This window comes from Gekko japonicus, unplaced genomic scaffold (genome assembly GCF_001447785.1).
Source record: "Gekko japonicus isolate JY-2015 unplaced genomic scaffold, Gekko_japonicus_V1.1 scaffold265, whole genome shotgun sequence".
In the NCBI taxonomy this organism is placed as follows: Eukaryota; Metazoa; Chordata; class Lepidosauria; order Squamata; family Gekkonidae; genus Gekko; species Gekko japonicus.
Genome location: NW_015176459.1, coordinates 823230 through 850102, shown reverse-complemented (window position 1 = coordinate 850102; position 26873 = coordinate 823230). Strand labels below are relative to the sequence as shown.

General features: G+C 38.4%; 1 protein-coding gene across 2 annotated transcripts in view; it reads right to left on the bottom strand.

Annotated features, from left to right (window-relative positions):
• Window positions 1–826: 826 nt before the first annotated feature.
• The window catches only part of STAG2 (stromal antigen 2), an 86327-nt gene continuing 60280 nt past the window's right edge, over window positions 827–26873 (bottom strand). For both annotated transcript variants that reach the window (XM_015426986.1, XM_015426988.1), the window contains exons 11-34: window positions 26490–26588; window positions 26311–26390; window positions 23880–23987; window positions 23108–23219; window positions 21544–21661; window positions 20792–20895; window positions 18437–18529; window positions 18111–18200; window positions 17547–17750; window positions 17040–17110; window positions 16613–16700; window positions 16446–16526; window positions 16022–16114; window positions 15167–15341; window positions 11796–11935; window positions 11348–11449; window positions 8755–8903; window positions 7779–7907; window positions 6906–7111; window positions 5719–5908; window positions 5218–5331; window positions 4027–4153; window positions 3703–3780; window positions 827–1689 (exon numbers count right to left, since the gene is read on the bottom strand). In XM_015426986.1, coding sequence (XP_015282472.1) covers window positions 1666–1689; window positions 3703–3780; window positions 4027–4153; window positions 5218–5331; window positions 5719–5908; window positions 6906–7111; window positions 7779–7907; window positions 8755–8903; window positions 11348–11449; window positions 11796–11935; window positions 15167–15341; window positions 16022–16114; window positions 16446–16526; window positions 16613–16700; window positions 17040–17110; window positions 17547–17750; window positions 18111–18200; window positions 18437–18529; window positions 20792–20895; window positions 21544–21661; window positions 23108–23219; window positions 23880–23987; window positions 26311–26390; window positions 26490–26588 — 2775 coding nt within the window. In that variant the 3' untranslated portion in view covers window positions 827–1665. The remainder of the gene's footprint in view (window positions 1690–3702; window positions 3781–4026; window positions 4154–5217; window positions 5332–5718; window positions 5909–6905; window positions 7112–7778; window positions 7908–8754; window positions 8904–11347; window positions 11450–11795; window positions 11936–15166; window positions 15342–16021; window positions 16115–16445; window positions 16527–16612; window positions 16701–17039; window positions 17111–17546; window positions 17751–18110; window positions 18201–18436; window positions 18530–20791; window positions 20896–21543; window positions 21662–23107; window positions 23220–23879; window positions 23988–26310; window positions 26391–26489; window positions 26589–26873) is intronic.

Genomic DNA, 26873 nt, shown 5'->3' with positions numbered 1-26873 from the left:
AATCATATATACAGTCCTCTCAGCAGTTCTATTTAAATGCAGTGGTGTGGAAAAAAAAGTTGATAGGCAGTACTTTTAGACATGAGAGCATTGACGTAGAATGGAGCTAGGCAGATCTGGCTCTGTGTTCATTGAAACCCATGATTTTTCAAAATAATTATGTTGCCATGATACTTTACAGAACCCATGGTTTATGGCTACCACAGCCCAAATGATTAATATCTCTGAATTAACAGGAAGTCTCTTCATAATTGCTCATTTGGGGAAATTATTGTATTGCAAGCGTATTAAGGCGCATGGAATGATTTGAAATATACCTCAAGAACTGAGAGACAACTGACAAAAAATATACATATGTAATATAAGTTAACATTTCCTTTAAATGATGTCTAGCTGCCTAAGCTTCGCAAAGTGAGTTGATGTCAAAACGGCATGTTTTAAAAATGATTTAATTGTGAAGGGCATGAAATGAAATTTAAAGCTTAGCTTTCAAAGAATATTATGGGGGTATTTATGAATCTTCTATTATCCAATTAATTTACATACAGAGGAAATGTACTGTAACCTGTTAGAAGTATCATTAACCTGAAGACTGCTTGCAAAGACAGATAGATAAAACAATATAAAATACAAATTTAAAAATCATTTTAAAGCATGAATTCTCATGCTTATCTATTTTAAACATTGTTAAACTTTCAATATATTTCTGAAACCTCATAATTTTTAAGTTGGAATTTAAAAGTAAGAAAAAACTAAACAAACTGCGCAATTATAAAATCAGCACCAATTTATATATATATATATTTTATTTAAAATTTCCACCCCTATCCCACACTCTAATAAGCTGTATATTTTTTTGTTTAGAATTTTTCTGCAAACATACTACAATAAGCTTCTTTATTTGGAGACAAAATACAGTGGCACTACTGGAAGGAATTTCACAACATTACATTTTTCTTAAAGGACAAGCAAACTCTCAGGGTTGTTAATGGGTAAGCAGGATTGATCTCAGTGCTTTCCGGCAGTTCATGGTTCCTAGTTGTTTCATGAATATGCAATAATGAAGTGTGGGGATGTTTTTGTTTAAAAAATCTAAAATAATCAGCCTGTATTTTCTTCATTTCACTAACTGAACCAAACGTTTCTGTTGCCCAGAATTTTGAGCGTCTCGCTGAAAATGTTTTAAACTTTCTCTTCCGGTTCTACAAATGCTAGGGTTTGAAAACAAGCCCCCGGTCATCTCAGCACAAGTTTGCAACAATATAATCTAGGGAAAAAATCATAATCATTTGAATGCATCCAACCGCATATGAAGAGCAGAGCTTGAAACTGTACCAAGCACCTCCCCAGCAGAGAGGGAATTTCCAAAAAAAAAAAAAAAGGGAATCTCCACTATGGATTTGGAAATGAACTAGTATTACATAAATAAAATACTGGGTTTCCAACAGAAAGTGTAGCTTATCCTCAGGTTGTTTACTTGTCCTTTATGTTTCAGGCAAACAAAACTGCCCCTTCAATGCACTTGATCTTGTAAGCACATCATTCTCCTTAGAGAAAAATCTTGTTCAGATTATCACTGTATCTACCGCAATTTTTTTAATTTTAAAAATCTCCTCTTTCATATTAGAAAACGACTTCACGGCGGAGTTATTCGCTGCACTGGTATTAAAACATTGATACCCCAAGAACCTAGAAGGGAAGAAAAAGTATGTAAAATTTGAGAAGCCAAGCTACATGTTATGTCATCAATGCCTTATAATTAATACATATGTTGCACACATATGCTGAAAGAGAGCATCGGTATCTGAGAAATGTGGCAAAGCCCAACTTTTTTCTTTTCCCAAATATAAATTCAGCTAAAAGGAATTTTAAAATGTAGCATTAAGATGAAGTGGCTTCAGTGTCTGTAACAGTTCTCAGCTACCTGTTAAGAAAACTTTTAACAGGAATGATTTCAAAAGTTCATCAGAAGCCAAAACATCAAAACTTTTAGTACAAGCCTGTGGGTGATGAGGACAGGATGTAGTAATGAAACAATACCCTGTATTCCAGCCACTTGTGCACAGAATGCAATTTTCTCATATTCTGTGCCAGCAGCCCCTTCCAACTCACAGAAAGATGATTCCTAGGGTCCCTGGTGTGGAGGAATAAACAGGGGAGGCTAGTGGGCTGCAGTGGAAGGGTGAAATGGCCCCTCCTGACGGAAGGAGGAGAGATTTCACTCCCTTCCTCCACTCTGTAGTTCCCTCCCTCCAATTCTCATGTCTGAGTGGATCTCCAAATCCCAGGAAGGATCTTTCCAGGAATTAGAAAGCGCTATAGAATCATAGAGAAATGTACAGAAGATGTCAAGCACCTTCCAAGTATACATGGATGGATACAACTGGAATTAATACTTATTAACATGGCTGCATTAGATTTGTTCCAGAGAACAAAGACAATATGGGATCAAAATTCATTTTTTTACACAGTGCCAGATTTCGGTTTCACATAGACCTTCTGAAACAATGACTATTGTTTCTGTTGCCTATCCTGGAAAAAAATATAGATTTTGTTCATAAAATCAAGTCCTTCAATTTCAGTGGCTTTCTTTTGAAATGGGGTGTGTGTGTGTCTACACAGATCGGCTGTCCTCAACTACAGCCAAGGCTTTCTTGGCCCTGGTCCTGGCCTGGTGGAATTCTCTTCCTGGTAACATCTGCACCCTGTGGGACCTAACACAGTTCCAAAGGGTGTGTAAGACAGAGATGTTCCACCAGGCCTACGGTTGACGACAGCAACCGTCTTTACCATGTCCGTCCTACAATCTGAAATACAGTATTTCATATCTATGATATGAGAAATACAGTATATGCCATCTATTACCTGTTTGATGTCTATTTTTTTCTGCAATTACTATTTATCTTATATTTAAATTCTGCATGTTCTAATGACGTTGTACATCGCCCTAAACCCTTCAAGTTTAACAAAATTAAATAATAATAATAATAATAATAATAATAATAATAATAATAATAATAATAATTTTAACATGTATTTACAGCAACCACAGAACAGCAGTAGCATATTTAGTATCTAGTGCCCTCATGTGGTGCCACCTCTGAACTGCAGCTACTTTTCCAATTGACTTATATTCTAACAAAAGTTCCTGAGTTTTATTTGTCTAGGGTATAAGGAAGGCAGACTGCATATTTTCAAAAGAAAAAAAGGAGGGAAAGCTCAGCCGACTTGTTCTGTCCTCCACTGAATTTGTTCAGTTGGAGCCAAGGTACTTTAGCAGTCAACCACCAGTGAAAGTTAAGGATATTGCACAAGTTCCAAGCGGAACTGTTTCCCATCTCTTTGTTACAAAATTAAAGAGAGACGTAAAAAACTGAAAAAGATTTCTAGGGAAATAAATGCTGAAGTTCCGATGGGGTCTCTCTGAAGTTATGGGTCAGTTTTGCAGGGTCCCAAGACATTTGAGGTTAGTCTGATCCTCCCCCACCCCCAGCTGAAAGCTCAGCAGGAGGGCAGGGGCTTCTCCTGAAGGGGTGAGCTCAAAGGCCTTCTGAGCACCTTCAGTGGCAATTGCAAAGACAGCCTTCCACACCTTAGCTTCAAGACTGGGAGAAGGGGCGTTTGCCATGGTGACTGAATCTCTGGACCCCTGGGTGTTATAATCAAATCTTTTAATTGATCTATTTGTCCTAGAACACTTACCGATTCATCCATGATTGAAGCAGGATCAAAAAAATCTGGCTTTAGCTCTGTTCTTTCTCTCCTATTCTTTGACGGTGGCTGTAAAAAAAAAGAAAAGAACACCAGGGTGTATTCTGTTATCTATATGATGATCACCACCACCACCCTGAAGTTTCAGAAAACCCTTTTTGCTTCTCTTTTGCCAATCATTCCCAAAATATGGCCATGTGCCTCTGCTGATATACTTGGGCAACAGACAGAAAATTAACTTAATCAATTTCAGCAAACACAAAATAAACAGCTATAAACCAGCAAAAACGTTTAAAAGTAAATGATGTTACTTACTAGATCTATGTCCATAGTATCGAAATCCATGCCTTCGTTGAGATCCTCAATACGCCCTTCTGATGACATCATTACGTCTTCAACAATAGGCTCCTCATCATCTTCCATGAGGCCTGTGCCACGTCGACTAAAAAAAGACCATTAATGCATAACTTCACTGAGTTTATCATAATAGAAACCCACTGACATGTACCATCAAGTTAGTTAGATGCATGAATAGTAGTAAAGTCTGTCTGAGAGAAGCCCAGTCAATCACTAGATGAGGTATGCTAAGCATACTGTAATTTACACAGCAAATATAAACAAAGCGATCCCATATGTAGAAACTTCGCACCAAGGTTCAGCCTTAAGAAGTTCTTCAGGGTAAAGTTAAAGGATTCCACTCTGGACCAATCCAACATTGAGTGTAGGAGCGCACAATTGAAGGGACTGAAGAATAAGGAGAACTGCTGCATGCAAATCTAGCAACAATCATTTCTAATAGATCCCGTGTTTCTTTTAAATCACCAACATGTTGCTGGATGAGAAAGGACCACACAAAAGCCAAATCTGCTTAAGCACTGTTCACACTCCTTTTGTTGTCCCATTTTCAGCACAACGCAATTTCTCCTGCCTCCCTTCTCCATCCGCCACAGTTAATGTGCCAATATAAAGTTCTGCCCGAAGTAGCCTTGCTGTACGCTCACTCATACTCAAGGAAGTTCAAGCATGAAAACTATTTTCTAGTTATTTCTAAATCAATGAAACAAATGGTTGATGTCACAAAGAGCTAAATTAGAGGGGCTTACACTATATCAGTGGAAATGTAACTTTTAAAAAGTATTTGGACAACTGCAGGGGGAAGCAAGCTACTGGGGCGTGTGTGTAAAGGCTACATGAGAACTAGCTTCAAGCAGTGGCCCACGTATCAGAGCACTCAAAAACAATGGAAGGAGGCCTGATACAACACCAACCAAAATAGAAGAACTCCCCTGTAGGAGTCTGTACTCACAAAGCATCTCGTTTAAGAACTGAGCTGCTTTGCATCAAAGCAGCCCAGTTTAAAAGAAATGCCTTGCAAGTGTGAACTGTCATGGACAAGTTCTTCTACCCCAGCTAGCACCTCAGAAGGGAAGAATAAAAACAGAACTTAAAACATCAGAAAAGAACAAGTGAGACTGATTCCAATTGTGGCTCTCCGCTCACACTTACATGGCATGCTGCAGGTTGGTTCTCAGCTTCACATAGTTCATTGCTGCTCTCTCCTGCTGCTGCCTGGCTACTTCTTCCTGCTGCCTCTGAGCCAACATCCATGTTACCTGCGTGCTTGAAATAAAGAAAAATATTTTTCTTTGTTAACAAGGGCAGACCCAATATTTGAGCAGCAAACAGCACAGAGGTTAAAAGAAGAAGAAGAAGAGATTGGATTTATACCCCGCCCTTCACTTGGAGTCTCAGAGCAGCTTACAAACTCCTTTCCCTTCCCTTACCCACAACAGACACCCTGTAAGGTGGGTGGGGCTGAGAGAACTCTGACACAAACTGCTCTTTTTCAAGGACAGCTGTGCCAGAGCTTGTGACTGACCCAAGGTCACATCAGCAGGTGCAAGTGGAAGAGTGGGGAATCAAACCCGGTTCTCCCAGATTAGAGTTCGCACACTTCACCACTACACTAAACTGGCTCTCTACCCCAGCTAGAGAGCATATACATACTTGTAGTCAATTGGAGGTTGATGGTGTTCAGCCTGCATTGGGTAGACACCCATGTAACTCTCTTCAGGCCGCAATCTTTTGGGTTCCCTCATGATGGTGGAAGTGAGTGGCGGCGTCTGCATCATGACCGGCGTGTGCATTGTCTGCTCCCTGTTCATCCACATGTTATCACTACTGCTACTCTCCTCGGCTAGAGACACAAACCAACAAATTCAGGTCAACTGACATACTAACAGAACACAGCGTAAACTGCAGCAACAGAGTTGTCATATGCAACCTGTAAAAACACAGGGCAAGGCACCAATAAAAAACACACTGGCATGGTATGTTCTGCTATACATCTGTTACACAATTGTTTGCTGTGTTTAGGACTAAAGAGTAACTTCATGTGAACAGTCACATTTCCCAGGCACAGCCATGGAACAAGCATGGTAAATTCACATTTTAATATATTTTGGTGCCTTTATGTCATGGAACCACCTAAATACCTTTTATTGGCATACTCAGACACAGTACAATGGTGTCTTTATGTGTAAGATTGTATCCTGCTCTGTCAAACTAAATGGCAAACATGACCAACTCTGATGTGAACAGGATTTGGAGATCAGAAACATGCCATGGGTTAATGTATCATTTTCTTTCCTCTCTCCCAACAGTATTTGGGAGTTTCCTGTTTCCTGGCTTGCTCTAGTCATAAACTTGCTGTAATCTGTCAGAACACAGACAATCTATGGTTAATGGCCCCTTTGAACTATGGTTTGAAGACAATTCCTGTTTCCACTAGTCATTAGGCCTGTACACACACATACATGTTGACTGAATGTGAGGAGAAGGAGAGTGGGCATGAGCATTCTGGCCCTGTTCCCTGCCTCCATGGCTTGTGAGAACAGACGGATTGTGTGTACAGGACTACAGTTTGCTTAAGATTTCTTGGACAACAGGACAGGGCTATCATTAGAACGAACCAGGAAAGGGAGAAGGAATTGTGCAAGCCTGTGGTTTGGAGACCAGGAAATGTGCCACGTGGATTAAGCCGAGTTAGACAGGAGTGAGAGAATGAATGGACAGAATTTCATGGGCAAGGGAGGGCCTGGTATAAATGGAAACCAGAAAGTGTAGCAGTTTAATACAGTCACCCTGCTGTTAAAAGTCAGGCATCAGTCATACTGTACAGGAAGGACTCAAACCTTCAGGTAGTTTCCGTTTCCCTGTGGCTGGCTTTGTTTTCTTGTTCCTTACTGTTGACCCTCGACCACTCATTCCACTGATGACTGACATAGTGTCATCATCACCTCCAGCTAGCAATGAGTTCCTATAAGACATGAGTGGAAGCCACACATCTTCTCTTCGAAGAGACATCTGAAAGGTCATGAACTTCTCCAGGTAAACATACCTTTAAAAGAACAAAGACTTAGTGCTAAGCACACATATAATATATTGTAGTCATATGAACAAACTGTTAAAAGCTAGTTATACACACTCTTGGCTTTAATTTCAAAACTCTGAAAGACACAGGGAACCATTACATCTTGTCAAGTTCCTGCAATTCATGACAGAGCTCACCAGTCCTGCTCATCTTTATATTTTGCTCCATGATCCCTTAAAATAAGCTTTAAGCTGTATCACATAATTTAAAAAATCCCAACAGCATCACCAAATCAGCTGCAATATTCAAAGGTTATATACACAACACCAGAAGTCCTCTGAAGGAGTAGTATCTTAACTTGGGGGTTTAAAAAGCAGCAAGTGGGCCACTCTAGGAAAGGAATTCCATGACCTTGGCACCCACACTGCTCAAACACAACACTGTGAAAACAAGCCTATCAAGTACACTTCACAGGGTGATAATATTTGTGTTTTTAAGTCTGATGGTCACACACAACGGGCCTAATTCAGGAGATTCATATATGACACTAAGTTACTTAACTCACTCAAAACATTCAAAGTCTCTTTTAAAAAAAGCTTATTTTCTTCTAACGACTATAGTGAACCGGATAGTTAAATAAGACAGCATATGCTGTAAGAAATTCCAAACAATGAGAACCACAAAAAATACTTACACTGTTTTTTTGTCTTGCCTGAGAAGTTTGGAAGAGAACTCGCTTAATATATCAAGAAATGCCAAATTTAAAGGTGGATGACTCTCGCCTTGTGGATTAGGCTCTTTAAAAGCAAATTCTATGCCATCCCTAAAAGCAATGAGGAATCAGAGTAAGTACTTCTAATTAAGTTTGCATAAAAGGACAGAGGAACAGAAAACATGCAACAGTCTATATTTTTCTGTCGTAAGGCCAAACAATAATTACATTTTCCCAGTAGTTTTTAACATTTAGCATACTGCTTGTCACTTTGCTTTTAGAACTGTGAAGGACACATTCTTGGATTTAAACCAGGGGACCACAGCAAAAAATTGTTCTGGGAGACACTTCTAATAAACACTTAGCCCTGCGTTTTATTTTTAGCCATTTTTTGTTACCGACAACTTTACTCTGCATGCACCATAGCATGTACTTGTGTCTCTCTCTGTACCATCATTGATATTTTTGAACTCATCCTGTTAAATGTTCTCCCTTTAATCTCAACATTCCACAGTGCACATTCAGCTTTCCGCATCCCAAGCATCAAGTAGAAGGGGATGTGAAAGACCTCCTCCTGAATCTCTGGGAAGCCCACTGCCAGTCATAGTAGAATATTGACTCTGAAAGACCAACAGTCTGACTCAGAATGAGGCTGCTTCACATACAATTCTGAATCTCCTCTAAAAAAAATTTTGAAAAAAGATATGCCTATAACTAACACTAGCTTAAACTTATCACAGCTATTTGAATACTACAAGTACAGACGAGTCCATAAACTGAGAAAACTGTTTTAAGATGTTACTTCAGATTCATTTCACTATTCATTTTGTGCCTCCTTTCAAAGACTAAAGATCGTGAAAGTGGGAAATCTGTCATCACAGAGTTCACAAAAAAGCTAGCAGTTATTCATAACACAGGGCACATTACTGTTTGAAGCAAAGAAAACCTTAGCAATTACTTGTGTAACATAGCAATGGCTTCTCTTGTTTTCAGCTGATCAAGTCCAAACGTTAGAGCAAAACGTCGAGCTAACTCCTTAATGCCGCTGAAAGTTGGTGACGATCTGTCAAAATTATAACCATTTTCTTGAATCATCTCATTGAATAGCTGCATGATAAAGAGAGTTTTTTCAATTTTTCCCAGTCTTAATACAGTTTTTGTACAGTTTAACATTTTGTGGAAACACTGCTGTTAACAAACATTCCTTATGTGGAATTTCTCTGCCAAATCTTGCCAAACAATTAACTTCTAACAACTTTAATCAAAACAGACTTAAGAGCTAGAACATGAGTAGAGAACTAGCTCTCAAGTACTACTTTTCACGTTTGATTTACCTTTTGGTGAGACTTGCAAGGATTTTCTTGAAATTGAATTATCTAGTTAGTGAAAATACTATGAAATTTACTGTATGGTCTAAAAATTTACTGTATGGTCCTCTGTGCTCCATTCCTAAATGATGGATCTGTAGTTACAACATGCAAAGCAGCAGTGTAGTACTCAATTTGCAATGCTGGTTCATCTGAGGTAAACTACTCACGACATAGGCATCCATGACAAGTTCACATGAGCTATGAAACTCACTCAGAAGAATTCAGCTAACAGCTTAAAATATCAGCCTTAACAAAAGAAGATCCAGAACTAGTCGAATACTTGGGAGGTAACATATGCTCAGGGCCCTTAAAAACATCTGTATAAAATTTTGCTCCCATGGCTCTTCTAGCTGAGTGGATAATATTAATATAACTGCTTTTTGAGGAAAAGCGTATCTCAAGGTAATTTTTAATTAAGATACATTATAGTTCAAAAATCTCTCATTGTAGAATAGAGATTGTTAATTTGTAATGCATGAGACAATATTCATGTAATGTTTAAGAAAATCTAACAAGATTCAGGGACATTCATTCTTAGGGACCTAATTTCATGCTGTCCCAGAGGTTCCTGTAAAGATTATTTTGGTCAGTGATCTCCAACACTATGCCCTTTCAAGAAAGTATCTTGTATGACTTAACATCAAATAAAGCTCCAAATATTTCTCAAATATACAATAATATTCAATACATGAATTATAAGAAATACAAAAAAAAAATCAATAGGCTGGGGATTTAAAGCAATATCTAACATTTGTAAGACGGCTCTTATATTCATTTAGATGGAAGAGCACCTACAGAGTTAGGCTACACGTATCCATCATGAATAAAGAAAAATAAGGCAGTTTGGAGACATTGCTGGACAATGAGACAGTTTGGAGGCATTATTGGCTGAGAAGTTCCTGTTGCTATGCCTCTTTGGGAGTTCCCGCTGATGTGCAGTCTTGATGAAAGGATCGAAAACTCATTGAATAATCTGGAGGATGAGTTGACTGCAGTTTATTTCTTATTGTTTGTCTCAAGTCCTAAGGACTGGATCGACTTGCTGATTGCAGCTTACTTTACATTGTTTATCTTAAATCTTAAGAAGTGGATGTACTTGCTTTATGGACATTTGAAGATCATGTTTTTCAGTCCACTGAAATTGGAATTTGTGAAGTCTTTCTTTTGGGAGTGTTAAATAGTAAATGTTAGATATTGCTTTAAATCCTATCCTATTTTTTTATTTCTTGTAATTCATGTATTGAATACTATTGTATATTTGAGAAATATTTGGAACCTTATTTGATGTTAAGTCATACAAGATTTATATTTATTCATCTATTTCCTTATTGTTACTTTCAAGAAAGTAGGCAGGGCCACTGTGAAGGCAGCACTAGCAAATGGCTTCATACAAATAAAGTAGGTTCTCACCTGGCTCTTCCCTACCACTCACTGGACTAGAGAGCATTCAGGAGCACCAAGACAGTAGTCTTCAGTCCCCAGATCAGCTGACAGGGTGTTGGGGGGAGCATGGGGCAGCAAGGCTCTGATCAACCACCCAAGTACAGAGCAAGGAAGCCAAGTGCTTCTCCTCAACACTGGTAAATATGCTAGAAATAATTAATTTTCTGATATAACTGTTTTACTTAAGCTTTCAAAACACATTGCTATGTAAAAACTTATAGCATGTACCTGCTAAAAATGAAATTGGCATCTCTCTCTGAGTTGTGAATACATATTAAAGTTATAACAATCAACAAGAATGAACTTTATAAAGAAACCATGATTTAAATACAGCCTTCCTGACTAGTAATTTCAATCAAATCCATCCTGTCTACCAGAAATCAGAACTGGGTCTCCCTCACTCACACATGCACACAGGAACATGAACAGAAAACACTTTATTTCAACATGGGACCTTTATTTAATCCTTAAAAGTTTCATTTCTCCCTACAGTAAGGGGAATGGAAGTAATATCCACTGCTGCTACTAATTCCTACACCCCAACCCCAGGAGAATCCTAGGAGGGGTGGTTTTACCTGAATAGCATCTGACTTAATTATGATCCACTGACACAGTGAACCATATGAATGAAATTAATCACAGACCTGAAGAGTTCAGTTGAACTAATAATTACATTTTAAACATCTATTTATCTCTATTCAGCACCTAGAGCAGGTACTTTATCAGGGAAATACTTACCTGTTGTAAACTGAGAATTAGAGTCTTTGCACACTGAATTTTGTCTATCTGCCTTGTTTTACTCATTGTTTCTTTGATAATATCTCCATAATCATTGTAATACTACAGGGAGGGAAAACACAAAACAGTTGGAATTTAGTATACAGAAGAGATACATTTGCTGGTAAACATGGTTTTGTATGAGCAGTAGCATAAAAATAAACTTAAGAAATACGGTGAAAAACTGCTACAAACACATATAGTCAAATGTAACTACTGTTTCTGATAGCAATAAAAGATATGTAAACTTCCATATGATCAACTGAAAGGGAGAAGGGAACTACTTTAATGTAACAATTCATACTCTATATTTTAACAGTAAATATTTGAAAACAAGCTAGTTGATTACACAAAAAGAAAACAGTCCCCACTTTGAGTTTGCAGAAAAATCTAGAATATTTAAGATTACCTTCATATATTGCTTGAAAATATCTGCAGCAGTATTCATTTCTACCACAGTATATACAATAAGTTTACAAAAAGCCGCAAGTAAATTTCTTCTTTTGTGCAAAGCTTCAATCTTACTAGCTTCATCATCCTGCTGACCATCTTAAAGAAAAAAAGGAGTATGCATAGCATTAAGGAACCTGGATTTATCCCATTTTTCTTAATCAGCTCAACACCTGAGAACATCTTTTGCCCTTTACTGCTGCAAGTGCACGTCTCATAAGCTACTGCAAATACTTCATTCAGGTCCATTTATCAGACCACTATCTTCTTACGTAAAATACACACAAAATGATAATATTTACGGCAGCATCCTATACCACTTCTAATTAGTTTTATTATTTATCCTCTGAATACCATTATTAACAAGTCAGAACCTTTACAGGCAAAGAAAAAAATAGCAGCCTGCACCATGCCATTTAGAAAACTTAAACACCCATATGTCTTCTTAAAAGAAGGTGGTGATGTTGACCAACTCATCCCCCCGCCCACTCATCCCCCCCCCCATTTTCTTCTGGAGGAGGTCCATCGGACCTTTGGGGAGGTCAGGAGTGGGAGGGAAGAACTGATGGAAATTGCCACCCTTTCTTTAAAAAGCTTATGTGCCCATTTTCACATGCTAAATTAACATAATGGGCCAAATTGGGAAAAAACCTTTTTAAAGGGTGGGTTGAAATTATTTGGGGGGGGGGGTTTTTTACACTGGACCAACTGATAAGACTTTGTCATTTTCTTGCCTGGGGTACTATGACTTGTCAACTTCTGTTGAATGGCAGTATTTACAATTGCAACATATGTTGGTATCTAAATATGACCTTCAAAGTCCCCTTTGCTCCTGGAAACTCTAACGGAATGTATGCAGAAAACAGAGCCTACAGTGTTTCTCTATAGATATTTGATGTTGATTAATAAATATGATATGCAGAGTCTCAACAATGAATGGAATAAGGAGCTAGATTGCCATTTTTGCCAAAGCAATGGGATATGGCCTTAAAGTTTATACCTGCTCTCTATTGATCTTAAGTTGCAACTTACTTAGCAAAAAATTATATACTGGACACCACAGTGATTCTTCCACAAGAGAGTAAAGGGTCTACCTGCTGGCATTGTAACTCACAGGACACATCCCTAAAACATATGCTTTGGACATGCCCAGTCATTCAGTTTTTCTGGGAAGAAGTTATTACTCAGCAATTTTGTATTAGAATATTTAATGATTTTAAGGACGCTTATGTCTTTTTAAACTATTTGCCCATCTCTTGGAGGCTAACTGACAGTCAACAAAAATGGACCCTCTGTGCCCTTATTACAGCTGAAAGACCTGTATTACAACATTAGAAAGATAAATACCCACCTTTGGTAAATCAATGGATAGAGAACCTTAGGACTCTATCAATATTTGGACAAATGGTATATAGAACACAACTGCGTACAGACTTATTTTTACATAACTGGAAACCTTTTTCTAGCAACTTATGCATAGATCTGCCACTACTGTTCTTACTTTTGTTTGTACTTTAAGTATACTTTTCTTTCTTTTTGTCTGTGTGTTTTATTCTAGTGGCTGGATTTTCAAAGAAAGATTATTTTTTTTTAAAGTTACATTTCCTTAAGTATTCAAAACATGGTTGGACACAAGTCACAATACATAAAAAGCAGCTTAGTGGTCTTCTTTTGTTATAGTTTCTACACAGTTTCTCTTGTACCAACCTAACTTATATCCCTTTACACCTTTTCTTGTAACACTAAAAGAATTAGAAGAAGGAGAGATTGGATTTATACCCCGCCCTTCACTACCGAAAGGCGTCTCAGAGCGGCTTACAAACTCCTTTCCCTTCCCCTCCCCACAACAGACACCCTGTGAGGTGGGTGGGGCTGAGAGAGCTCTGACGGAAACTGCTCTTTTTCAAGAACAGCTCCTTATCAGAGCTACGGCTTGCCCAAGGTCATCCAGCCAGGTGCAAGTGGAGGAGTGGGGAATCAAACCCGGTTCTCCCAGATTAGAGTCCGTGCACTTAACCACTACACCAAACTGGCTCTCACTACACCAAACTGGCTCTCATCTAGAACACTGCTTAACAGAAACCCTGAAGTTCTCTTTTTTAAAAACCCCAAATCAGGCCAAAAAAACAAAGCGAGGAAGTTTTACAGGTTATACAGGACAACCTCAAAGCAAACCTGAGATCCTGCAGTTTAGATTATCTAACCTGATAACTGAAGCTGGACATCTTATAGGAGTGGCATGCCTCAGCCAGCAGATGAGGGCTCACATGATGACATGATAAAAGGAAAAAGGATTCCTACACATAGAAAGTTGTTATGCAAAGGAAATTCATCTTTTTCACAAGGAAGGAAGCCATCATGACAGCCCTCACCAGCAGTCTGAACTGCTGCAGTACAGACACAGGTTTGTTTAGCTTTAGTGTGTGTGTGTGTGTGTATCTTACTATGCTGTATATATGAGATTCCCACAGAACAGGAGGCTTCCTGGAGTCCACAAACACCATTGGCCCAATTAATTGATACATGTATGGAAGGCCACAAAAGGTTCCAAAGAATGCAAATATAGCAATCAATGTACAGTTAAAGCACACAAGCAAAGAACAATAAGAAAACTAAGAACCCATGTCACTGGGAGCATGCGTGACGGGGGGCTCAGACAGGTTAAGGTACAGTTAAAGCACACAAGCAAAGAACAACAAGAAAACTAAGAACCACATGAGGCCCATCAAAGTACCATTCAATAATAAAGAGAATATTTTAAAACAAAGCTGAGCTCAGTTGACTTCCAGGACTGACCTCTCAAAGCTTGATTAATACAGTATCAGATCATACGATAATTACTAAGAACATTTTTCCTTATGTTCAAGGCTCCAGGTCTCAGGAGCAGTTTGTATATGGGCCACAAGTAGAGCCTAACCACCAGCAGTATTTTGATTGTTGCCGGTAGAAATGTAACTTAAAAGTGTTGAACATAACAAGCAACCTGTTCTAAAAACCCGGCAGCCATGAATGTGAAAACTCCCGGGTCAAAAATAATTTAAATGAGAACTGCGGGGGGGGGGGGGGGGGAGTTGAGAGGATGGAAGGCTCCACCCCTATCCTCAAAGTGAGCTGACAGCTGATAGAATTGCTACAGCCCTCAGACACACAGGCTTCATTGGTGGCTATTCCTTTGGGGGCTGGAACTGGCCCCGTAGCCTCCAGTTGCCAATTCCTATTCAAGATTACCATGAAATCAGACACTGGAGCCAATGAATTATACAAACAAAGGTTAAATTAATGCAGATATAGCTGTCCATTGACCAGAAAATTGTTTCCACAGCCCTGTACCTGCACTGTTGCTGTCATCATCCTGGTCAATGAAAACATGATCGAGAATAAAGCTGAGCAGTTCAGACTGCAACGAAGAATCAGGACTGTAAACTAATGGCTCTAACATGTCACGTCCTCCTGACATAATCTGATGGCTGAAGATCATTAATACATCGCACAAAATAGTGAAGGCCTGCAAAGAGGAATAAGAGGGGGTTGAAATGATTTTTAAGATTAGAATTGAATCCACATATGCAGTGTGTATGCTGAATCAAAGCAAATCACTGCCTTACAGCTTATATTTGGGTTCAAAGCAATTATGTTAACAAGATAAAATGGTCTAATTATTGTAATAAAAATCACTCTGGTAATAAGCAAATGTGCCTCTCAAGAAGGGAACCTGAAGAACACTGACAAAGCTTTTTCCTCTGCTATTCTTGCACACTCAACTTTAAGGAGAAGTTTCATAAAGCAGTATCTCCTTATCAGTCAGGGATACTATTTGTTCTGTTAAATTAATGCTCTGCCTGAATTTTCCGTTGTTGTTGGGGTTTTTTACATACAACTTTTCAGTTAGCAAAATCATACTGCTTAAGAAAAGTGTGGATTTACTAAAGAATCTCCCAACTATCTTCTCCATAGGTGGCGATCCAGGACTTGTAGGCCTGAGTTGGGACAGGGGAGCTCTGTCTTCCAGATCTGCAGTTTCCAAAGGTAACGCTTTGCCCATACTCTAAATGTATGTGTCCAAATAACTGCATCATATCCCTTCCACACAAATTAAGAAATTAAAGAACTATTTCTCTCTACAGGTGACTGAATGTTTCTTCTGCAACAGCTTATAAACCCCAGAAGGATCAAGCAAAGACTAACCTGTTCTTTAACAGCAGTATTTACATTGGTAAGGTAGTGCTGGCAGATTTGACAAAATACCCTCATCTGCTTCTTTAAGCGCAGAAGGTCCTCCTTTAAAATAAAACATGAAAATAGTAAGCATCCCTGTAACCATACTTGACTGTCACAGAGAAAAATGTGTGATTCCTTGGAGACTGAGTGCTTGTTGCACTGCAGGAAAATCAACAACTGAAGACAAGAGATCCAAGGCTCAATTTAATGTGAAGTCTTTTTGACCAGGCATCATACATTCATGCATCCCTGTGCCCTCGTGCCCTCTGCCACTGCCTTCCCCCATTCTCATCATATTGAAAGGCATTCCAAGTAGGAACAAAAGAAGTTTTCTAAACTGTTTCCAGGCACTGCAACTGCAAATTGCTAGTAGCATCAGGACAAGACTTGCCTTTGTAGAGCTGCTTTCAGTAATTTTTGCTAGCTGCCAAAGGATTACATAGTGAGTACACTGCAATGCATGAATAACAATCTGTGAAATAAGAAAAAATGATTAGCACACAAGAATTGTAATTTTGGGGTTTTTTTTTAAATTCAGCATTCTTTTAAAACACTGACCTGTTCAGGCATATCTCCATTTTCAATTCCTGTTTTTAACAACTTGTAATTGCAACCAAACAAGTCCCACCTTGACAGATCATGAGCACTGGAAAGAAAAATAATGGCAAGTGATAACACTCTAAACAGCCCAATTAATGGAGTGGGTTTGAAGTGGGGATGGCAAAAGAAACAGCTGGATGTATGGACTAGAGTAGTAGGCAAATGCCCCTTTAGGACTTACATACAAGGTTGCTGAACTTAGCACAACAGCTCAAAGTTTTAAGATTGCATATAAATAAGAATAATGTTTGCACAATTTAATTATAGTTGTCCAAGTAATTTTAATTACAGTTGTCAGAGTAGCAATTCCTCATGAAAAGAATGTAAATTTTACACTAACAATGCAGAAGAGTCACAAGTGTGGGTAGACTGCTCTTCTACTTACTTATGAAAAGCTGTTATTCTCTTTAACGTTGATAAGACTTGGTAAGCATCATCTTCATCAGGTTCTTCACCCTATTAAAGAATTACACTGTTGCAAGGACTTTCAAAAATGCAATTTCTTTTATGTTACAGCTTTCCATTACCTAAAATAAAAAGCTGGCAAATACCAATGAGAGCTATCAATGTATTACTTTCCACACAAGCATGTACTTAGGCCAGATGTGAGATTATCTGGGAGGTACACACAAATCAAGAAAATTTCGGCACATGTATTAGACACTATGAGAGGCAAATAAACTTCTAATTCCCCTTCCACTGCCTCTCATTTACTGCATGAAGAGAGAAAACTCTCGCAATCCAATATATGCAAGTATTCTGTGTTTGTGCTTTACATGACACTTTTCACTGCATTATGTGGTAATTAGAAGTCATATCTAACTCTGCAAAGTAAATACTCACAAAAAAAGAAATACAGAATTGGAACAAAATAAACATGCAAGCTACAAACCTCTTGCAGAAAATCTTCAAGAAGTCTATTAAATTTATCTGCCAATTCATCTATTAGCTGACTTCTTGCAATATCAACTCTGTTAAAGATTGTGAATTCTTCATTACAGAGTGCATGGTATGTTTTAGAACAAGCTTCCAAAACGTCGGTGTCTGTGTGCTTTTCTACAATATCCCGGATCTGTCGCAATAAGGCATCCAAGTGCTGCAAAAGACACCCCCCCCCCCAAAAAAAAAGATGATAAAGTATGGCAAACTGTTTTCCAGGTATGTTTGATCAAACTTGAAGCAACAACAAACTGACAAAGTTAAAGTCACACTTCATTAAGGGCCCTTCTTCCAAAAATGAATGTTTATGAATATTAAGACATTAGCTATGCCCAATTAATGTGATATTGATACACACTTGAAACCATTTATTCTATGGATGAGTGTTCACTGAAGCCTTGCTGTAGAAAATGAACCTCAGGACAGCCTTATGTACAACAAGCAGTTTAAATGCAGGAGGATTATTTGTTCAGATTTCATCCCCCATTAATTCTTCTGTACTTGTCAATTAGCTTACCTTTTCTAGTCGCCCTGTTGTATAGATTTCCAAATCAAAATACTGTGGCAATTGTAACAAGTTGGTGACTTTTTCTGCATCTACAGAATACTGTGAAAATTGAGACAGTTAAAACCAGAACACGTTTGTAGAATATATGTCCCATAACCCATAATCTCAAACAGTGAGTTTCATTACGAAATCTAGAACATTCACTATCAATTAACAGTGAAGCACCATAAACAAAAATACAACTCTTTTACCTGAAACCTTATTTTTGTTCAAAGCTGCATTAGACATTGTGAGCAGAACTGCAATTAAGCAAGCCCAATAATAAATAAACTCACTTTTGCTAGTAACTGAGGGAGTGCCACAGCAAAGAGTTCCGTGATTCTTGTCCTGTCATCCAACTGTGCTTTCTTCTCCTTTGCTGTAAGTACCTAAGTTATAAAAGCCCAATAAGTTATAACAGCCCAATGGGGGCGGGAACAGCAGTTGTTTAATTCAATAGCAGCTAAGCAAACTGCTCAAACTGCATCCTGAAAAGTAAGATCTCTTTGAAAATAAAGAACCAGAGCTCATATAAATATACATCAGCAATGCCAGATTATATCAAAGTTGTAACCTGCAATCTGCACACACCGGATGACAACTACATAAAAAAATTTTTTGGCAAAGTACCTCTGAACTTTTAAAAGTTTAAGGCATGTTAGTCTGTTGTAGTAAAGTACAAAGAAAGTGCAGACACACCTTAAAGACTAACAACATTTATTTCAATATGAGCCTTCGTAAATCACAAAAACTCAAACTGAAATAAATGAATAAACTGTTAAGGTGTCACTGGATTTTTGTTTTATTTTGGGTAGCCATGCTGGTCTGAAGCAGCAGAACAAAGCTGGAGCCCAGTGATACCCTTAAGACCAACAAAGTTTTATTCAAGGTGTAAGGTTTTGTGAGGAAGTGTGCATGCACAAAAAAGCTTATACCCTGAATAAAATTTTGTTGATTTTAAGGGTGCCACGAGACTCAAACTTTGTTTTATTTTGGTTCATTCTGGCCCTCAAGGTAAAGGCAACATGATTGCTACAGTCATCCTCTGAGGTCCTGCTTCGAGTGTCCTGAGAAAGGGCCTGTGATGGAACTTCTAAAACTTTACTAAGGCTCAAGAATGCCACCTAGAGCATCTTGGACCTTTGACACATGGGGGTACATTAAAATAACCCATTAATTTCCATTCCACATTGGACCATCCTAGCAGAGTTAGTCCTTTTTGGACAAAGGACAATCTGGTTTGCACTAAACCACTTATTTGTCATGGAGGTTCCCAGGTGCCCGAGAGAGGTGGAAAGATATTTTAGCTGTTTCTTACTGATAACAGTAGCCTTTGACATCAGAGTTGGGGCCTTGCATGAGATCTGCTAAATGAACTTGTCACTCTTAGAAAAGGAGGCTGGCTTAGGTTCAATTCCACTGATCATAAATATCTGGACTTTAGAGACTTTCCATTATCTTTAGTGGAAACTGGGATCCACAGGAGGCTGGGTAGAGGTTAAGGTCTCCTCCAACCTCTTGTTACTCCCAGGAACTCCATACATGCTCTGATGAACCTGCGACAGCCCAGGTAAAGTGTACTCAGCTGAGTTAGTTCAATTGCACTGCTTTTTGTTTTGGAATTCTGTGCATTACGTTCTTGTGTGTTTTCTCCCCTGTATTTTTGGTCTGCCCTTTTTTCACTCTTCTTAGATTCCAACCACCCCCCTTCTCCTATTTTTCCACTTTATTATAAAAAACAATCCTTGTTTATAAAGAATCTTTTGGGCTTTGCTTAGTACAATCTATTCTCTGAATCTCTTCCCTACATGCTAGACCACACAGATGATACATAGTTGGTTGTAAGGTATTTTTCTTTGACATTAGCCTTTGTACTAATCATGCGCTAGATAGATACCTTCTCAACAGGTCAGTCGAAATGTTCTCAGGATGTCCCCAAGTGGTGGCAGCTAATTAGCATGGTGCTTTCCAGTGAACCCTTGGTCCGAGGAAGGTTCCCAGCACGGAAATACACCATTACCCCACCTTCCTACTGTAAAAAGGTTTTCTAGGTCATGGTGCCAAAATTATGGAACTCCCTCTCCCCATGGATATTCGCTTGTCTCCCACTTTCTCTGTCTTCCTGCACTGGATGAAGACTTGTTTCATCTGCCACTCTCAATGTTAACTTCTTACTGCCTTGTATTTTAATTTGATATCCACTGTTTTATATATGTATTTTAACTTTTTAAAAATTGGTTTATGATGGCCTTGTTTGGGCAGAAAGAAAGGTGGGATATAAATGTTGTAAATAAATCAAATAAATAAAAGATACTTTTAAAAAAGCCTTACCATCATAAAGTTCTGCTTTCAATCACCACACATCTTACAGTAACTTGAGATTTAATAAATACTTAAGTTTTTCACTTCCACTGGAGTTCAAGTAAAAGTACAGTGGTTTTGTTTCATAGTATTATATGTTTTGGTGTAAAGCTTGATAAAATGCCATTATGTGGTATGGCATAGTCACATGACTGGTCCAAACACCCAACAGGATGATAACCTACCATGACAAGTCCTTTGTGACCAGAAAGTCTTACTGAAATTCCAAACTAGGAAAAAAATGTAACTTTCTCATCAACAATAAAAATTTCAAACAAAAAATACCTTACCCGCTTTCCTGTGCCTCTTCCTACAGGAGGATGACATTCAGCAGCTTGTCTAATTGTACACAGCATTATTTCAATCAGTGCAGTTTCCTGTTTGTCCGTCAAGGCTGATTTTTTTTTGGGGGGGGGAGAAAAAGAAAGAAGATTTCAAATAGCATATTTGTATATGACAAGCCAGATACACATCACAAGAGCAAGAGCTATATTCACTGCTTAACAGTGGGATACTAAGTAGTGAAAGTATTTTAAACTTTAACCTTACAATGACTGCCTCATACTTCTCATTACTGTCACTTCAGGATTAAGCAGGGGAAGGAATATGTAACAGTCAATTTAAAATTCAAGTTTGCAAGTCAATTTAAAATTCTACCATTTTCAGGTTTTGCATTATTGATCAACTATTTAAGAAAAACCAGCACACTAGGAGTTTTACTAATGTAAAACTAGTGCACTATTTCTGTTCAAAAATTATTTCAAACAATTACAATTCCAATATAGAAAAACTGAGCTGGACAAGGGGAAGAGGGGAAAACCTCAGCGTACTCGGACGACAACTTACACATACTAACTTGAGAGTACGTCTCACCAAAAGAAGTGGGATTACTTCCAAGTAAAGTGCAACAGATACACAGTATATTAGAACCAATGCCAGGGCGTAATATTCTGCCTTCTTATCCATGACAAACGTATACACATTCAGTGGTGAAAATACTAAAAAGGCTCAGGGGAGGACAGAAAACACAGTGAACTCTTACGTTCTTCTCCATTGAGTGGTTCCTCCAACAGAAGACTATTCATACATTCCCAGTCCTTCAAGAGGTCAGTTGCACAATCCCACATGCTGTCCACCAAGTAAGCCGCATGCTCATGTAACTAAAAAAATAAATAAATCTATATTTAACATTTTGTCTCATAAAAACTATATATGCAGTCCAATAGCTACTATTGAGTACTGAAGGGGCTGTGACTGACGCCAACACTACTTGCTTTTAAATGTTCTAATTCTAAACACAAAATGGGTAATAGGCCAGAAAATGGCTGTTAACGCCTGGATGTCTTGGAGGATGTCAATTCATAGGGTCGCTTGACTTGATGGCACACACACACAAGCCTTTCGAGAGTCAAAGTTCCCTTTGTCAGATATGAGCAGGGATGGAGATCAGAGTTTTTATATTTCAGTCAGAAGGTGGGAAGGGTGTTGTAAAGAAAGAATTTAGGATGCAAAGGTACAAGGCATATTGTAATCAGCTTGAGTAGAGCATCTGTTATAATCACTTCAGGATTCAAATACAGGATTAAGAATCATGTATCTGTGTTCAGCCCTGGGGGATCCATTGTTCTGAATTTGGTCATAGTCAAGAAACCATTCTCAGGTCTTGCAAAATGAGGGCCACAGATTCCTTGATAGAGTCAATGCACCTCATGTTGGGTCTTCCTCTGTTCCTGCTGTCTTCAACTTTTCCTAGTATTATTGTCTTTTCCAGTAAGTTTTGCCTTCTCATAATGTGACGAAAATACTACAGCCTCAGTGTAGGCTTGATTTGATCTATGTAACCCACTCATTTATCTTTTTGGCAGTCCATGGCATCCATATATTCCAACACCACATTTCAAAGGAATCTACTTTGTTCCTGTCAGCTTTCTTCATTGCCCAACTTTCACACCAATACACAGTAATTGAGAATACCATGGCATGAATTAACTTGATCCTAGTTGCCAGTGACACATCCTTACACTTAAGGAACTTTTCTAGCTCCTTCATGGCTGCCCTCTGCAGACTCCAAACTCCTTCTGATTTCTTGGTTGCCGTCTTCCTTTTGGTTGATGATGGAGCCAAGGAATAGAAAATCTTGAACAATTCCAATTTCTTCGTCATCAATCTTAAACTTGTGTAATTCTCCTGAAGTCATTACTTTTGTCTTCCATATGTTCAGCTGTAAGCTTATATCCCAAAAACCTTGATGGTCTCTAAGGTGCCACTGGACTTGAATCTAACGGTTCTACTGCAGACCAACACAGCTACCCTCTGAAACTACGTACAAGCCTTGAAACATTAAAGGCATAGTCAGCATTCTGAACAGCTGGCTGGCTTACTAAAAAAAAATGCTGCTTATTCAATAATATGACCTCTCAACTGATGCAAAACAATTAAATCTGTTCCATCAAACTGGTTTGTGTACTTTATGGACTTGTCAAACCCTTCTTACTAAGCAGAAGATGAACTGTAATTTGCTATGGTACCCACACAGGAGAGAAAGGGCCATAAAACGTTACTCTCAACTGCAGTTACAGAAAATGAACAAGGTGCTCATAACTTACTTCACTTTCCAAAAAGAAAAATACTAATGTCTTGACAAGATTAGCATTTGGGCCTTGTCTTCCCCTTCTTTTAAGAATTCCATCTTCTTCAGGTTCTCTGCGACTGAAAAGCCTTTAAGAAAGATTAGGGGGGGGGGAGCTATTAAACAACATTCACTTTCTACCAGACACCAAAAATACAGTGTATCAATCTATAAAAAGTTTAGACCAAAAGTTTAAAAACAACAAAATTCAATACTTTATGTTTACCTTTACAGGATCATAGAACATTTCCTGAGGTCGGATGATCACAATAAACTGTGACAGCCTGTTATTTTTAATTTCAGTGTTCACCTTCAGAAACTGGTTGACTATAGCACCATTCATCCAAAACCCAAAATTGCTCAATTCAAGTATCACATTGAACCATGTTTTCCCTAGAACCCAAATCACAGTGTGAACTTCCCAATGTTGTTCATAGCTACCTGTCTGCTCCCTTTTCCCTTTCAGTCAGCAGTCCATTTGTTAGGTCTGGTGGCCTCCAGAAGCAAAAATGGCTATAACTAGTATGTCACTTTGACATCATGAGAAACCAAGGTTGGAACTAACCAACTCCACTTTATCAGCATTTGCAGGCCATCCCATAAAGAACAATTTGTCCATTCATACATTTCTAAACAGATTACACTTCCTTCCTTAACTATGGATTTGCATAACTGAACGATAAAGAAGTGCCGTCAAGAGAATTACACATTTGAAAAAGGCACCTACACAAATAATTATTTCCCCTTACTTTTTATAAAGAAATTCGCCTGCTGCTACAGCTACTGGCCGATGAGCTGAGTAAACAAGATGATAGACATTTTCACAGTCTTCTGCAGTCAGAACTTCTTCACTACTCCTAGAAATTGGGGAAAGGTGCATTCAGAATATTAAAGGGGGGGAAATAAGGGATGTAATTAAAGATCTCACTGAGTATGAGACTAAAATGTTAAGATAATTCCAACCACAAATCTTCCTGCTTTGAAATGTAATATTTAGCTAATCATATGTTTGAATACACCTAGGTTGTCTTCCCTTTCTGACTACATACACCTCAAGTAATGTAAGGTAAGGTATATTAGGATGACGTTTACAGTTTGATCTTTTTTCAGTATTTATCACTGTATTTTCTGATTACTTTGCATCAGACAACTCCATCACTCCAATCTTGAATTAATTCAAGCGTGTGAGCTCCAAATGAAAGAGCATTTAAAACTGTTAACAATGCAGATGACTAAATACCAAAAAGCTTTTCTTGGTAAAGGTATTAATTTGAATCTCTTTTCTATCAGTATTCTTGAAGTAGAAAAATTAAACTGGCTAAAGTAATTCCAACAACAAAAAATCATTTTGACATATTTGCAAATTTCTTCATATAACTGTAAGGCGCACTGAGTTCCATACTGCCGTAGGAAGGGGGAGTATAAGCAAGCTAATGTTCTAAATAAGGAAAGCATTTCTAATAATCAGATGAAAAAGATAGCCAAATTTCACTACTACTTCTGACAGAAAAGGCTGTCTCCAAAACCAGCAGCAGTTGTGGCAAACACAGGGCATACTGAGAATTATAGTGGAATATAGTTCAAATGTTATTTGTATAATGGGAGATAGGCCAAGCTCCCTCAGATATGTATTTTAATACACTTATAATTAAAGTGAATTAGCTATACAATGATCATCAAAGCAGTCCAAATTATTATGTCAAACTGAGGAGTCAGGGTGGATCAGATGATAGCTTAATTACTTGCTAACTGCAATGGCTCAGAAAACTGGGGAGATATGGCTGCACTCATGCTTTTTAGATTTTAAAGGAGTTGAAATGCAATTAGTCTTCTGAAGTCAACATTTTAGAAAACTATATGACTTCACCAGGACATGCATTCAAATGTCAAAATAAATTATTTAATCAGAGTTTTGCTACCACTGTGCACAAACACAGCTTCCTCACTGAATTCTCCTCACTCCTCCCAACTGTAGAGCATGAAGCTTGAACACTTCCTGGTCTGAACAAGCTCCAGTGTGCCACATCTTCAAGTGCCTTGGTAAACTGGAATTTGCTTCTTAACACAAAATTCCAGTTTTCTGGGAAGGCTGTATAATGCTGACAAAACTGTTTAAATAGAATTTGTGAAGACACCAAACCACCTTAAAAGACCCTGAGCCCTCAAAAGAATGCCAAGGATCTGAAACATTCATTCAGTAAATGATTTCTGGTTCTAACACTGCAGAGAAAAAACCCTGAAAACTTTCTCAAAGAGAAATATATTTCCTGGCCTCACACAAATCATTGGGTAGCCCCAAGACATGAACTTCCAGCAACATTTATAGTCTGTAATGTGCACTTTGATCCAGTTTTCAAATTAGTTCTGAAAACTGGCATCACAAAGAGTTTTGTAGAACTACATTAAAAAAAGTGAGGCTGGCATCCAAAGTTGGCAATGATGGGCAGTTGCCAGGGCCCTAAGAAGAACCTCCAGCACCAATCCTTTCTCTGCTGCAACAGTATTACACCTCTCAAAGAGATGGTGCCTTCTCCGTCCTTCGGTTTGTGCCCCACTGGGCTTCTTTTCTTCTGCTCCAACTATAAGCAAGCCCACAACACCACCACTCATTCTCTCTATGAAAAACCAATGGGTAAAGAGCAACTGCAGCCACTCAGAAAGAGATCAATGGGCAACCACTGACCAAATAACTGAATAGCAGACCCACTCCCAACACCACTGTAGCTTGGCTCACTAGCAAGCCATTGCTGATTGAGCAACTGCTACTGCTTTTATGTTGTACTGTTTACTGTTGTACCACTTTTATGTTTTATGGAACAACATCAAGAGTTGAAGGGAATGCTGGGGGAACCACAACCTGTGGTGGCAGCAGCAAGGGCTTTCCTCTCCTCTATCAGACGGAGGGAGGACAAACCTGCTCACTTATCTTATCCACCCAAATGAGCAGCTGCAAAGTAACAAAGATAAATCAACAACAAACAGCTACCACTATTGCTAACAGCAGCCAACACAGCATGTCATTCTAAGCAGCCAGTGGCAGTAAGAAAGCACCACCTGATTTCTGCATGTTGGAAGGGGCCACCGAATGATGTCTTTTCAACCCCCTCCCCCCCAAGAAAATGGCAAACAAGATACATAAATGCAGACAATCAGTATTAATGAGTGGTCTAAAATACTTACTGTAAAACAAGAGTAAGTAGTTTTATTGCTTGTACGGCAACATCATATTCTTTGTCAAGAGTCATAGATACAATCCTATCCTAAAGGAAGACAAAAATAGTTTGGAAAATGGAAAATGTTAGAAACAGGAAGTGTAAAGAGCTATTCTTTAAGAAAACAGACTATCAAATAATACTAACCTTGAACCTACTGGTGAAGAGTTCCAATTTGGAATTAAGTTCTTTATTATAATAAAGTCCTTGCAAAGCGGTGAGGCATTTGAGTCTTACCTCCCCTTGCTATAACAGAAAAAAAACACAGAATGAAATCTGAGGTATGTGGGATGTTAAACACAGCATTTTCAATAGTTCTATGTGCATATTACAGTTCATCAGTTCTTCAGGTTTTCTACTGCTCTAGTTGTTTTTTTTATAAATGGAAAAATAATCAGTAGTTCTTCTGATCATAACAATGAAAAATGTTCCCAACTTAAGCATAATCCAAGAGAGGCTGGGTTTCAATGTAGTACAGTAAGATCTGCAACCCAGCAACTGACAAAGTTAACTAGCATGCCAGACTGCTAC